Source organism: Boleophthalmus pectinirostris, unplaced genomic scaffold (genome assembly GCF_026225935.1).
Source record: "Boleophthalmus pectinirostris isolate CB_2022bp ecotype Guang Dong unplaced genomic scaffold, ASM2622593v1 HiC_scaffold_2, whole genome shotgun sequence".
Taxonomy (NCBI): Eukaryota; Metazoa; Chordata; class Actinopteri; order Gobiiformes; family Gobiidae; genus Boleophthalmus; species Boleophthalmus pectinirostris.
The window spans coordinates 40,742,103-40,757,067 of NW_026571152.1; the positions used below are offsets into that span (position 1 = coordinate 40,742,103).

Sequence of the window (14,965 nt, forward strand, 5' to 3'; positions counted from 1 at the left end):
ATATTTATATATTTTTTCCCTTGTGGATCAATTAAGTGTGTCTAAGTGTAATACGAGAGAATATTTTCTAGAAACACGTTGTAAATAAATGCGGTAAATCAGGTTTAAATAAACAGAGTCACCTGTAAAAACACCTGCATAGTGTTATTATGATCATTATCGACACAATGACACAGACGCACTCACAAACACGAGCGTCTCTCTGTCATTACAGGTCACGTGGGACGTTCGAACGATCCGAGCACGAGGCGTACGCTGCGTGCACGTGCCGACACCGCTCACTCCTCCGCGCGCGCGTCCGGATCATTAATTCAGAGCGTGCGCGCGCAGGTCTCAGAGGCGTCTTTCAGATAATTGTTCTCATCGACTTGAATAATTATTTGTTTGCTGATTTAATTATTCTCACATTTAGAAAACAAATGAACAAACGCGTCGTGTAGGTGTCTTAACGGATTAAGACGCGGATTAAAAACAACAGTGTCCGTGTTCAGCGCGGATGGACGTAAAGAGCTTCAGATGTGTCCTATTAAAGTGTCAATACAGGACACGTGACCGCAGATACGACTAATGTGATGTGTACGTGGGATTATTACGATGAGATCCAGTCTGGTCCTTTTGCCTGTGTTTTAATTTAGTAGTGAATATAATGAAAATCGACTAAATAGACTAATAAATAATAAAAGATTGGTGTCTACTAGGGATGTAATGATATCTAAATCTCTCGGTACGATATTATGACGATATGCATCTCACGGTACGATATTTATTACGATATTAACTAAAATAGACTAATAAATGATAATAAGAGATCGGTGTCTACTACGGCTGTAACGATATCCAAATCTATCAGTACGATATTATCATGATATGCAACTTATGGTACAATATTTTTTGCAATATTAACTAAAACAAACTAATAAATAATAATAAGAGATCGGTGTCTACAAGCGATGTAACAATATCTAAATCTCTTGGTATGATATTATCACAATATCTCATGGTACAATATTTGTTGCGATATTAACTACAATACAATCTTACAATAGTTTTATGATATGCGTCTCATTGTACAATATTTATTGCAATATGAATTAAAATAGACTAATAAATAATAATAAGCGATTGGTGTCTACTAGAGACTTTAAAAGATCTAAATCTCTTGGTATGATATTATCACGATATCCATGCCACGGTGCTATATTTATTGCAATATTAACTACAATAGACTAATAAATGATAATAGATGGGTGTCTACAAGGGATGTAAAGATATCCAAATCTCTCGATATTATCACGACATCTCAGTGTACAACATTTATTGCGATATTAACTATCGTACAATATTACGATATTATCACAATATGCATCTCACTGTACAATATTTCATGCAATATTAACTAAAATAGAGTAATAAATATTAATAAGAGATTGATGTGTACTAGGGATGTAACGATATCCAAATCTCTCGGTACGATATTATCACGATATGCATCTCACAGTACAATAATTATTGCAATATTAATTCAAATAGACTAACAAATTATAATAGACTGGCATCTACTAGGTATGCAACGGTATCCAGCTCTCTCGGTACTATATTATCACGCATCTCATGGTACGATATTTATTGCAATATTAACTACAATACAATATTACGATATTATCACAATATGCATCTCATGGTATGATATTTATTACGATATTTATGAGATATTAATTAAAATAGACAAATAATAATAAGAGATCGGTGTCTACCAGAAATGTAACGTTATCCAAATTTCACGGTACGATATTATCACGATATGCATAGCAGTACAAGAATTCATGCGATATTAACTGAAATAGAGTAATAATGGTAAGAGACCGGTGTCTACCTGGGATGTAATGATCTCTCAGTATGATATTATCACGATATGCATCTCCCGGTACGATATTATCGTGATATTAACTAAAATAGACTAATAAATAATAATAAGAGATCGGTGTCTACTAGGTATGTAATGATATCCAAATCTCTCAACATTATCATGCATCTCATGGTACAATATTTATTGCGATATTAACTACAATACAATATCACGATATTATCACGATATGCATCTCACGGTACAGTATTTCATTCGATATTAACTAAAATAGATAAGTAATAATAAGAGATTCATGTCTAATAAAGATGTAACAATATCTAAATCTCTCAGTACGATATTGTCACACATCTCACTGTACAATATTTATTGCAATATTAACTACAGTACAATGTTATGATATTATCACAATATGTATCTCACGGTACAATATTTCATGCAATATTAACTAAAATAGACTAATAAATTATTGGTGTCTACTAGGGATGTAATAGTATCCAAATCTGTCAGTATGATATTATCACAAGATGCATCTCATGGTACAATATTATTGCGATAATAACTACAATATGATATTACGATATTATCACAATATGCACCTCACGGTATGATATTTATTACGATATTAACGAAAATAGACTAATAAATAATAATACAAGATTGGTGTCTACTAGGGATGTAACGATATCTCATTCTCTCAGTACGATCTTATCACGATATCCATCTTACGTTACGATATTTATTGCGATATTTTGGAGAGGCTAATATAATTGTAGATGGGACATTTTTTTTGTTTTTAAAATATCGTGACAAGATTTTGGTGTGTTATTATCTTTACATTATTATCATCATTAAAAAACATAACTTCACGTTGTCTGCGCTGAAATGAATCATGGGATATGTAGTTTCCGATGTTCATAAGCTGTTGCTACTATAAAACAATGTGTTTAAGCAGAGGAACTTGTAATTCGATATATTGTGACTGCCCACGATATTATTGTGAGACTTTTGACGATACGATATCAAGATATTTCGGTTATTGTTACATCCCGAGTGTCTACATTTGAATTGTGTTTTCACTGTAAACGTGCACCTTGGCCGTGGGTTTAGGTTCAAGTGTTGGACCGTTCAGAGTCAGAGAAGTTCATGAAATATATTTTTATGTTGTTGTATTTTTATATTTTAATTGGCCCGTTTCATTCTGCGTGAGTCGTGTTGTGTTTCTTCGCTGTGTGCCGAGCCAAACGATCAGACCTCTTAAACTCTCACTCATCGCGCCCTTTAAATGTTTTGCTCATTTGTTTCCATTAAATATTTCATCTTCCCTTAAATATTCATTTAACTTCCTCTTTAAATTTTTCACCACTTTCTTTGTGGTTGCGTCGCCTCGCCTCCTTTTAGGCTTTGCAATCATGAATAATTATTCATCAACAGAGAAAAGAGAGCGCATAAAAGATGCAGACGGCTCCTTCCTTTTTGTCTTTTCTCATTAGTGATATACTGGAGTTGCCTAAACACTTCCCGCCACCGCACATATGGAAATATGGAAATATGGAAATAGTCGGAGGATCCGCTAATGACCCGCCCGCAGAAGCACGAGAGCGCGCATTTCACGAGCACACTACATACGTGCACGTTTTATAATTACAACTGCATTTTAGATCACTGTAAACAACATCTGACGCAGTAAAAAAAATAATAATAATAATATAAATAATATAAATAAAATGTACATAGTAATAATAATAATAATAATAATAATAATAATAATAATAATAATAATAATAGTAATGTGATTTTGTGCTGATTTAATCTTCTTAAAATGAACATGAACAGTTCTTTGGGCTCGTGTCAAACTCTTGTGCAGAGATTTGCTTCCCTCTAGTGACAAAAACACGACACGGTTTTTCTGCGTCTCAGATCACGTGACAACATCCTACAGACCAATCAGATTTCAGATTTCACACAGACAGGGGAAAGCAGCTAAAATGAATATTGTGAAATAACACGAGGTCTTGGATCTTGACGATACTAAACATTTTCAGTTAAACATCTGTGAGTTTCACTTTTGGAGATTTTATGGTAAAGTGTGATGTGATGAAAAGGGAAAAGTGACTATTGGTCTCATCTGAAATTATGACATCATCACATTCCAGATCACGGTTGGACAATTATTTTTTCCGTGGAGTCACATGAGAAACAGAAAATGTAAATATCTGCATAAAATGAATTGTATTTCTTTATAAAAAAATATCATTGGTCTGATGAGCTGCTCAGACTGGGGAGTTTATGTTATGATCAGGACTAAACCAGAACTAAACCAGGACTAAACCAGGATTAAACCAGGTCTAAACCAGAACTAAACCAGGACTAAACCTGGTCTAAACCAGGTATAAACCAGGACTAAACCAGAACTAAACCAGGACTAAACCAGAACTAAACCAGGACTAAACCTGGTCTAAACCAGGTATAAACCAGGACTAAACCAGGACTAAACCAGGATTAAACCAGGTCTAAACCAGGACTAAACCAGGTCTAAACCAGAAATAAACCAGGTCTAAACCAGAACTAAACCAGAACTAAACCAGGACTAAACCAGGTCTAAACCAGAACTAAACCAGGACTAAACCAAAACTAAACCAGGACTAAACCAGGTCTAAACCAGGACTAAACCAGATCTAAACCAAAACTAAACCAGGACTAAACCAGGTTGCTTCTCTACAGCAAATCAAGTAATCCAAAGTATTCAGATTACATTACTCACTTTAAGTAATTTAATGGATTCTGTTACAAACTACATTTTGGTGTATGTAATCTGTAATCTGTAAGGGAATATATTTTAAAAGTCACCTTCCCAACACTGGTTATGATTAAACAATGAAAAAGTGAGGCGGCCTTACAAAAAATGTCATTTAAAAATAGCACCTCTAAAATAAAAGCAATGCAGCTTTAGTCCATGCATAATTTAAAATAATAAAGTATGTTTATTTTGTAATTCCAAATGATCTTAAACAGGTTAGTCAGTGTCAAGGAAAGGACCGTATGTGGCTCCGTAGCTGGACAATACCCAGGTCTGGTCTAAAATCTGAAAGACACCAATTCATTTGGATCTAAAGCGTCTTTGTGTGTCTTTAAAGTAGTAAAGTTGTAAATCCAAAGCATGACTCTTAGGCCTATGGATTCTCGGGACATTTCTAGACTAAGACTTAGGCTGAATTCTTTTCTCAGTTATGAAAAAGTTGCCTGAGAAAGTAAAGTAAAGTTTATTTCATTTCATTTTATTTTATTTTATTTTACTTTACTTAATTTTTATTTTTTATTTTATTTTTAATTTAATTTTAATTTTTTATATATTATATTTTTTAATGGTTTATTTTTATTTTTATTTTTTTTATGAATTTTCTGTGTAAAAATAATATATATGTATGCAGGCTATATAAAAATTTTCCCATTTTAGGGACAGGGGCACTTCTGTAGACACGGCAGGCGCGGAGCTCTGGCGCCCTCTGCCGTCGCTGGGTGGATTTGCACCAGCTGCTCACCGGAAACAGCGCGAACACCAGAGCCCACGCCAGAGCCTCACTGCCCCGTGGATCAGTGGATCAGTTTTAACCAGGTTGAGATTTGGACACTGGTTTGGCTGCTTGTCTATTAAAAGGCCTCTGCAACTGTGGCAGCCTAGAAACTCTTCGCCAAACATCAGTGTCATGCATAGAGTGACCAGATTTTCAAAATAAAATACTGGGACATCCTCGGTTTGGGTTGGTTGGTAATAATAAAATTATGAATCGAGTGTGTAATAAAAGAAAACTGTTGTGCACTCGGCCCATTCATGACAAACATGTGAGTCAGTATATGTCACATTTTCTTTGTGTTTTGGTCATTTTTAAGCAGCTTTTCTGTATTTTACCAAAACAAATGTCAATTTATTAGAGATGTAACAATAACTGTCAGAGTTCTCACAATAATATCGTGGACCATCACAATATATCGAATTACAAGTCTCTTTGGTTAAATTAAGAGTTATGGTGAAGCCAATAGACAGAGGGAACTACATAGACCATGATCCTTTGCTCCATTTCAGCGCAGACTACAAGAAGAAATAACAGTTCTAACACTTTTAAGTTTTTGGATTAAGTCTTGTCAAGGCATTTTAAGAGGAAAATGTTACGTATTCACAGTTTTGTTAACCTCCACAAAATATCGTGATAAATATCGTACCGAGAGATTTGGATATTGTTACATTCCTAATCGAGAGCTTTCCTACGATATCGCAAAAAATATCGTATCGTGAGGTTCATACCGTGACGACATCGTATCGTAAGACTTGGATATTGTTACACCCCACAATTTATGCCTCTTTTTAGTGCTGGTGGGTGTCAAATTGGTTAAAAATAGAGACACCTGGGACAATTCTTGTATAAAACTGGGACAAATGTGCTAGGACATGGGACACAAGGCTCATAACTGGGACTGTCCAAGGTAATAATACTATAATAATGCTAGATATACTCAGTGTTGGGGAGTAACAGATTACATGTACCAGAGTTATGTAATCAGAGTACAAATTATAAGTAACTGTATTCAGTTACAGTTACTGTTTCAGTGAGTGGTAATTGGATTACAGCTACTTTGTTGAAATAAATAAATAAATAAATGAAATAAATGAATTACACGGCAGTATTTTCCTGTTTTCACATTTTGGGCTAAATACCCTTTTCTTTTTTTTTCTTTTTTTCTCGGTAATTCCACTCATTGCCGGAAACTAAACCAGGTCTAAACCGGTCTAAAACCAGGTCTAATCAAGGTCTAAACTACATCTAAACCAGGACAAAACCAGGTCTAAAAGCAGGTCTAAAACCAGGTCTAAACCAGGACTAAACCAGGTCTAAACTAGATCTAAACCAGGACTAAACCAGGACTAAACCAGGTCTAAAACCAGGTCAAAACCAGAACTAAACCAGGTCTAAACTAGATCTAAACCAGGACTAAACCAGGACTAAACCAGGTCTAAAACCAGGTCAAAACCAGGTCTAAACTAGATCTAAACCAGGACTAAACCAGGTCTAAACTAGATCTAAACCAGGACTAAACCAGAACTAAACTAGGACTAAATCATGCTGTGTGGACGTGTCTCTTCTTCTATCAATAATATTTTTAATTTGGTTCAGTAAAGTCTGGGCTTTTTATTTTCTTTTATCAGATAAAACATCTTATGTTACGATTTCCTCGTGTTTGCTTCTCTACAGCAAATCAAGTAATCCAAAGTATTCAGTATTACAAACTACATTTTGGGGTACATAATCTGTAATCTGTCGGGGAATACATTTTAAAAGTCACCTTCCCAACACTGTATATACTATAATCTCATCTGGCAATCAAGTAGAATTAATTTTTACAAAACTTTCTCCTCCGCTCTGGCCTCTATCTGAAAACGTAATGTCTTTCACCGACGGCGGGGGGCAGCATTGCGCAGCGTCGCGTATCCCCTGCCGGAATTCGATAGTAGAAGAAGAAAAAGCTCCGTGTTTTAGACTGGAGTTTGTTTAAGAACTACAAACTTCTACTTCTGTGGAAAAAAACTCCGGCTGTGGCGCAATTGCAGCGTGCGGGAGTCAGAGTCCAAACGTGCCAACTCGGCGGACACGTATTCCCCCCGCCGAGTCCGTAAAGCACTCGGCGATTAAACGGTGTTCGGGGTTTGATTTTTTCGACGATGCTAAAAAGTGGGCTAATGCTAAAAGTGCGTGCGGCGGCGTGACGGCGGCGTGACGGCGGCGCCTCAGGAAGGAAGGAAACTGAGCCGAGCCGATCTTCTGCAGCGCTAGCACAACTTTCCCCGCACCTCCGGACCACCGTGACGCACTTTGGAAACGATCCTGCCCTGGCTTTTTAAAGAAATAACTCTCAGCTGATAAGTTATGACGTTTGGAAGCGCGAGAAAACCTGCGGCGACTCGTTTCGGCGACGCGCGGTTCTGACTTGGAAGTATGACCTGATCGTCGCCAAACCGGTTCTTCCGCGCGTTTTTACCGAATAGTTTGGCACAGCAGCGACGCAAAAAAAAAAAAAAAAAAAAAAGGACAGCCCATGGCATCGGATGTGCTCGAAAGCCAAGCGGCGTTGCAGGGCGTGACGGGGATAAGCGATAGAGACAATAGCGGCGCGTCGGAGGGAGTCACACCCAGCGGGAGCGCACGGGAGCGGGGCGACGCGCAGCCCTCCAGCCCCTCCAGCCCGTCCACCTCCGGCATGTCCGAGGAGTACGACCCCCAGGAACAATCACAAAGCGTGTCCACATCTGATAATAATGGGATAAGTTCGACCCAGACGCAGGACGCAGCAGCAGCAGCAGCAGCGGGGAGGAGGCGATCGAACCCGGGTAAACTTTCTCCGACGCACGCCGCGCCCGCTGGAAGGTGCGTTTAAACTTAAATTATGCCTCTCTGCCTCAATCCCTGTCTTTGTTTGGCGTTGTTCTGTCCCGTGAAGAGGCTTTAAAGCTTTAAACTCTCCACCCGTTTAGTCACTGTTTTCCAGTTTGAGCTATTTTTAAACTTGTTTGACAGGTCGTAGATTGCAAACACCAGCCACGCATGGACCATTCATGCACATGCACATTCGATAAGAGGCTAAATAATAATAAGAAATCTTTATTTATGAAGCACTTTTAAAAATGAGGTTGACAAAGTGCTGTACAAGGAGCAAAGAACAATACAAAAAGCATAAAAATATGATCCAGAAGACACAAAAACAGACCATGATGCAAACTAAGGGTGTGCAGAAATGTAGAAATATCGATATATCGTATTGTTTAATGTGATGATACAGTATTGATATTGTGGGCTGCTGTATCGATATCTTACCAAGAGTATTTTTAGGTATATTTTACTAAATTCTTCATTTGATAAGACGCTAAAGCTGCACTCTGGAACTTTTCTGGAGGGTCCATCAACGCTTTTCAATACAGTGAACTTTTCTATTTGATACGATGCATTTCAAATCGATTCGATACGGTTCAGTAAACAAAGGCTAAATCATGGCTTTGATATTAAAAGTCTGATACTAAGTCCTAAGTAAACACCCATTTTACTTTAAAAAGTGAGAATATCAACACAACTGTAGCTTTTATACAAAATAATTTAGTAAAATATACCTAAAGATACAGCAGCCCATGATATCAATAATGTATCATCACATTAAACGATACTGTAAATCAATATTTGTTACAAATAGCGATTTACAGTATCGTTTAATCCTAGGTAAAGAAGTGAGCGAGACTTATCTCCTCAGGCAGCTCATTCCAAAGCCGAGGCGACCGAAGCTGCACTCAAACTTTTCTGGAGGGTCCATCAAACACTTCTCTCTGGATATGTCATTGCTCTGCCTGGAATGTTCCACAGTGTGACTTTAAACAGCTCTCAGTAACATTTATTGAATTGTAAGGTTTTATAGCTCATAAATACCTAGAAAAACAGGCGTTCTGACTAGAGGTGTGTGAAAATATTCAAATATTGATATATCATATTGTTTAATTTGATGATACAGTATCGATATCCTGAGCTGATGTATCAATATATCATTAAGAGTATTTTTTAGTATATTTCACTAACAAATTTTGTTACAGCTACAGTTTTGTTGTTTTTTTCATAGGAAGGAAACTCGTTTATGCAACATTTTCACTGTTATGAGTAAAATGTTTGTGTTCATATGAACTTTGCACAAGAAGTGGTTTAACAAAGACTTTTAGTCTCACAGTCATGACTTTATTTCTACTAAACCGTATTGAATCAATTTGAAATATATCGTATCAAATCGAAAGCTCACTGTATCGAGGTATGTACTGTATTGGCAACTTCTTAATGATATGCTGCTCTAATGCAAAAAATCTAATAAATTATAATAAATAAATACAATAAAAATAAATAAGGAGTAAAATCAAGCTAAAACCAGTTAAAGGAAGGCCAACCGATAAAAATTAGTCTTAAGAAGTAGGGTTGGGTATCAAGAAGTTGGCGATACGATACGACATGCTTTTCAATACCGCGAGCTTTCGATTCGAGGCGATATATTTCAAATCTATTCGATACAGTTCAGTGAAAAACAAAGACTAAATCATGGCTCTGATACTAAAAGTCTGACAATAAGTCCAAAGTAAACACACATTTTACTCAAAACGGTAAGAATATCAACACAACTGAAGCTTTTATACAAAATAATTTAGTAAAATATACATGAAAATACTCTTGGTGATATATCGATACTGTATCATCACATTCAACGACACGATATATCGATATTTCTATTAAGAAGTGCTATCATAAAAGCTGATACTGATGGTGCGAGACTTATCTCCTCAGCTCATTCCAAAGCCGAGGCGACCGAAGCTGCACTCTGGAACTTTTCTGGAGGGTCCATTAAACGCGTCTCTCTGGATGCGTCATTGCTCTGCCTGGAATGTTCTACAGTGTGACATTAAACAGCTCTAAGTTACGTTTATTGAATTGCAAGTTGTTTTATAGCTCATAAATGCAGGTGTTCTGACTAGGGGTGTGTGAAACTATTGAAATATTGATATATTGTATCGATTAATGTGATGATACAGTATCGATATCATGGGCTGCTGTATCAATATATCTCCAAGAGCATTTTTAAGTATATTTTACTAAATTATTTTGTGTAAAAGCTACAGTTCCTGACAAAAGTCTTGTCACTTATCCATTTTGTAGAAACAAAAGCTTATAAACTGACTTTAAATTAATCGATTGGTTTTAGAAATGTCTCATATGAAGCTAAAACCCTCCCAAATTATGCTCAATATACTAAAATAAATTTGCTTCACTGAAGAAAGATTGATCATTTAATGAACACAGAAAGGTCAGATTTTGGCAAGACAAAAGTTTTGTCGCCTACAGAAAATTGAACAAATAATTTACTTCAAATACAAAAATATGTTGCATAACGTCAGTGAATGAAGTAGTGGTGCTGTGAGATCCATATTTAATATCTTGTATGACTCCATGAGCTTGAAGGACGCATCCATGCGTTTCCACAATGATTCATACAATTTGTTGATGAAGTCATCAGGAATAGCAAAGAAAGCGTCTTACATGCCTCCCAGAGTTCATCAAGATTCTTTGGTTTTGTCTTCCATGCTTCCTCTTTCATTCTACCCCAGACCTGCTCCATGATGTTCATGTCTGGTGACTGGGCTGGACAGTCCTGGAGCACCTTGATCTTCTTCACCTTGAGAAACTTTGATATAGAGATAGAAGTATGCAGCAAAATTTGACCCCTTTTATGGTTGGGAATAGGGATGGGCATTCGATGAAATTTTCTTAATCGATCGTCGGAAGAATTAACGATCGATTATCGATTAATCATTAACGTTTTTATATTAAAATGATCATCATTATTATTACTATCTGCACTACTAACCTGCATAAATAAATTCAACTTTACGACATATAAACCGTAACGACTCTAGAGCCACATCAATCCGTTTGAGATTATAATGTGTTTAACGCAGTTTTGCGCAACTCTCACAGAAACGAAACTTAAAACCACATCGCTAATTTGCAGAAACTAAGCGAAGATAAAACTCCAGCTCTTGTGTCGCTGATGCGGTTCAACTTCTGTTGGATTAAAAGACATGACTCAGGTGAATACAGGTTAGTGTGACCAGATTTGCGTTTGTCAAAACCAGGACAGCGTACGGGGGGAGGGGGGCGGGGCCTCGTCATCCACATTGTGCGACTCTCACCTGGTAAAACTTTTTCCCACTGGACACAGAAACATATGTGCTGCTTTATACACTGTGCACATGGACTCACACTTGTCCCCAACGCAACGGAAAGCGTGGAATTTCTTGTACAAGTCATCGTTAAATACGCATTTGCGTTGCAGACTGACCCACTGTTTGTGTCTCGCTCCTTCTGAGTGCAAAGAGCTACATGTACACACCTGTTTGGTCACACTACGCACAGCAACCTACATTCGGTTTGTCGATTAAAATGAACGTAATCGAAGAAATTCTTAATGATCAATTATCGATTAATCATGCCCATCCCTAGTTGGGAATGTAAGAGGAGCTAATACTTCTTGATATTTTAGGTTATTGATATTTGCCTTCCACCCTGCAAATGTCTCGCACACCCCCAGACTGGATGGAACCCCAGACCATGATTTTTCCACCACCAAACTTAACTGTTTTCTGGGTGAATCTTGGATCCATGTGGGCTCCAGTAGGTCTCCTGCAATATTTGCGGTGGCTGTGATGTAATTCAACCGAGGATTCATCTGAGAAATCCACCTTCTGCCACTTTTCCAGTGTCCATCCTTTTAGCAGGCTGTGGGCCTTGGCAAATGCCACACGGTTTTTTTAATTGCCTTTTGTTTAGTGCTGGTTTCTGTGCACTGATTCGACCATGGAGGCCATTTCCAGTTGTGGTTGACACAGGGACTTGAGGTGACCAGGCCTGGTGGAGTCTGCTGCAGTGGAAAAGGGGCCTTGGATTTTCCAATCAACAAACTGTCCTCCCGAGCAGTTGTCTTGCGGCGTCTGCTGGACCTGGGCTTGTCAAAAACATCTCCAGTCATTTCAGATCTTTTTCTTATTCTTTGTACTTGACGCTGAGACACATTGAAGGTGTCACCACCTCAGCAGTGGATCTGGTCTTCAGCCTCTTGATAATTAACGCTTTGGTCTCAGGGTGGATCTTAGGCATGTTGTCAGAGGTCAAGTTGCAGTTGATGTGAAGGTCTGGTGTGCTGGGTTCTTTTTATACACATCCCACTAACTGATTGATCAGTAACTGATCACAGGTGAGGCTGTAATCTAGGATTGGGTGCATCATATGACAAGGCCACAAGACTTTTTGTCTTGCCAAAATCTGACCTTTCTGTGTTCATTAAATGATCAATCTTTCTTCAGTGAAGCAAATTTATTTTAGTATATTGAGCATAATTTGGGAGGGTTTTAGCTTTCATATGAGACATTTCTAAAACCAATCGATTAATTTAAAGTCAGTTTATAAGCTTTTGTTTCTACAAAATGGATAAGCGACAAGACTTTTGTCAGGGACTGTACAATTGTGTTGACATTGTCACTGTTTTGATGAGTGATTTTCATATTAACTTTGCACAAACTTAGTCAACTTTTAGTATCACAGCTTTAGTCTTTATTCTTCATTGAACCGTATCTAATCGATTTGAAATATATCGTATTGAATCGTACTGAATTGAACGTTCACTGTATCGAAAAATGTATAGTATCGTGACCTAAGTACTGATTGATGTATCGTATCGGCAACTTCTTAACGATACCCAGCCCACAGATCTGATTTGGTCTCCATGCAGATAGAAAGATTTAATGCCGTACTGTGAAACATTCCAGACAAAGCAACAACATCTCCATGGAGAAAAACATTTCACGGAGCCTCCACCAGAAAAGTCACACAATGAATCTTTAAAATTCCTCTACTTAGGCCTGTCACAGTCATTTCTGTATCGACTTATCGTTTAATACATGGAAGCTGCAACAATATACAGGACGTTGGGGTTCAGTATTTATCATAACAAGTACAGGTTTTTTTTGCAATAAATTGCAAAAATATCCACATTATCTGTAATAAGATAAAATTTAAACTGTAGAGTTACATAATGAGCAAATAATTAATAATATAAGTTTTCTATTTGTTGCAGCTCAGGCCTTTTAATGATGTTAGTGGCATATTTTAGTTTCAATATCCGATATTTTTAATTATTTGGTTGCAGTATTTCTCTCTATTTTTATTTATTTCTATTTTAATAATCAAAACATTCAATATATACATAAACAAGTTTCCTTCCACTAAATATTCAACACAATTTTTAGTGTAGTCATAAATACCAAAAAAATACTATAACGATAATGTTTCGCCAAATTTAGTGTTACGATATATTGATATTTCGATATTTTTGCACACTCATGCTTCAAAGTTTGTTATCGTGACAGGCCTATCTCATGTTTGTTCAGTGTAAAGAGCAGTTACACAAATTTGCCTTATTTGCATTTTTAGTGTATGAGAAAGTCAAGCTCGTCATATACTCAAAGTGTTGCAATAAAGAAAGCTCCACACTGGCTTTTTAACTTTTTTTTTTTTTGGTTTGGGGTCCGTTACCTCCTTGTTTCTATGGATATGTCGCTCTTTTGTCTGGAAAGTTTCCACAGTGTGACATTAATTCATTTACAGGTGGTTTTATAGCTCAGAAATACTCAAAAAAATCTGACGTTCTGACTGTGAGCGGGGTCGCCTCTCCACAGATCTGACCTGAGACACTGCGAAACCTTCCAGACAAAACAATAACAATAAAATAACTCTATGGAGAAAAGCGTTTGACGGACCTGACACCAGGAAAGTTACACAATGCAGCTTTAAACATACAAATATACAATGCATAAGGGGTGAGACGAGACAGAATTTTCATGAGATTGGGTCCATGAGATCGAGACGAGACGAGATTTTTTAATAATTTACAATAATGGGATCAGTTCACAATGATTATTTGATTTAATTGAGTTAATTTTTTTTATATCTTGTGTTGCGAATGTTTTATTATTTAAATGATTAAACTTGGACTGCTCCTCTGTTCTCTCTGTGGTGGCGAACAAAACTCAACATTTTCCTCTTAAAATGCCTTGACAAGACTTAATCCAAAGAACTAAGATCGAAAAGTGCTTAAAACTGTTATTTCTGAACTGAAACAGAGCAAAGGATCATGGTCTATGTAGTCCCCGCTGTTGTTTTTTTAGCTATTGCTGCATCGTAACTGTTCGTCGAAGTGAAGTGTTGCAATAGAGAAAACTCCACACGGGCTCTCGACTTGCCAGCGCTGGTTCGAACACTCAGAGGATTAGTTGTGTACAGAAGCATGCAGCCTGACTAATACTGGGCACTTATGTTGAGAGTATGGTCAGGTGCAGAGTACAGCAGAGCAGATTACCCCATCAAAGGCAGCTCTGTGTACGTGATACAGATACCATGACTTACACAGCCTGAACACGGGAGGTCCTTTTTTAAAATTTTTCTATTCTATTCTATTTCATTTTTAATTTTTTTT

General features: G+C 37.1%; 1 protein-coding gene across 2 annotated transcripts in view; it reads left to right on the forward strand.

The window, feature by feature from the left end:
* The first annotated feature begins 7,377 nt into the window (after positions 1–7,377).
* The window catches only part of bnip2 (BCL2 interacting protein 2), a 36,298-nt gene continuing 28,710 nt past the window's right edge, over positions 7,378–14,965 (forward strand). For both annotated transcript variants that reach the window (XM_020927585.2, XM_055155349.1), the window contains exon 1: positions 7,378–8,283. In XM_020927585.2, the coding sequence (XP_020783244.1) occupies positions 7,955–8,283 (329 nt within the window). In that variant the 5' untranslated portion in view covers positions 7,378–7,954. The remainder of the gene's footprint in view (positions 8,284–14,965) is intronic.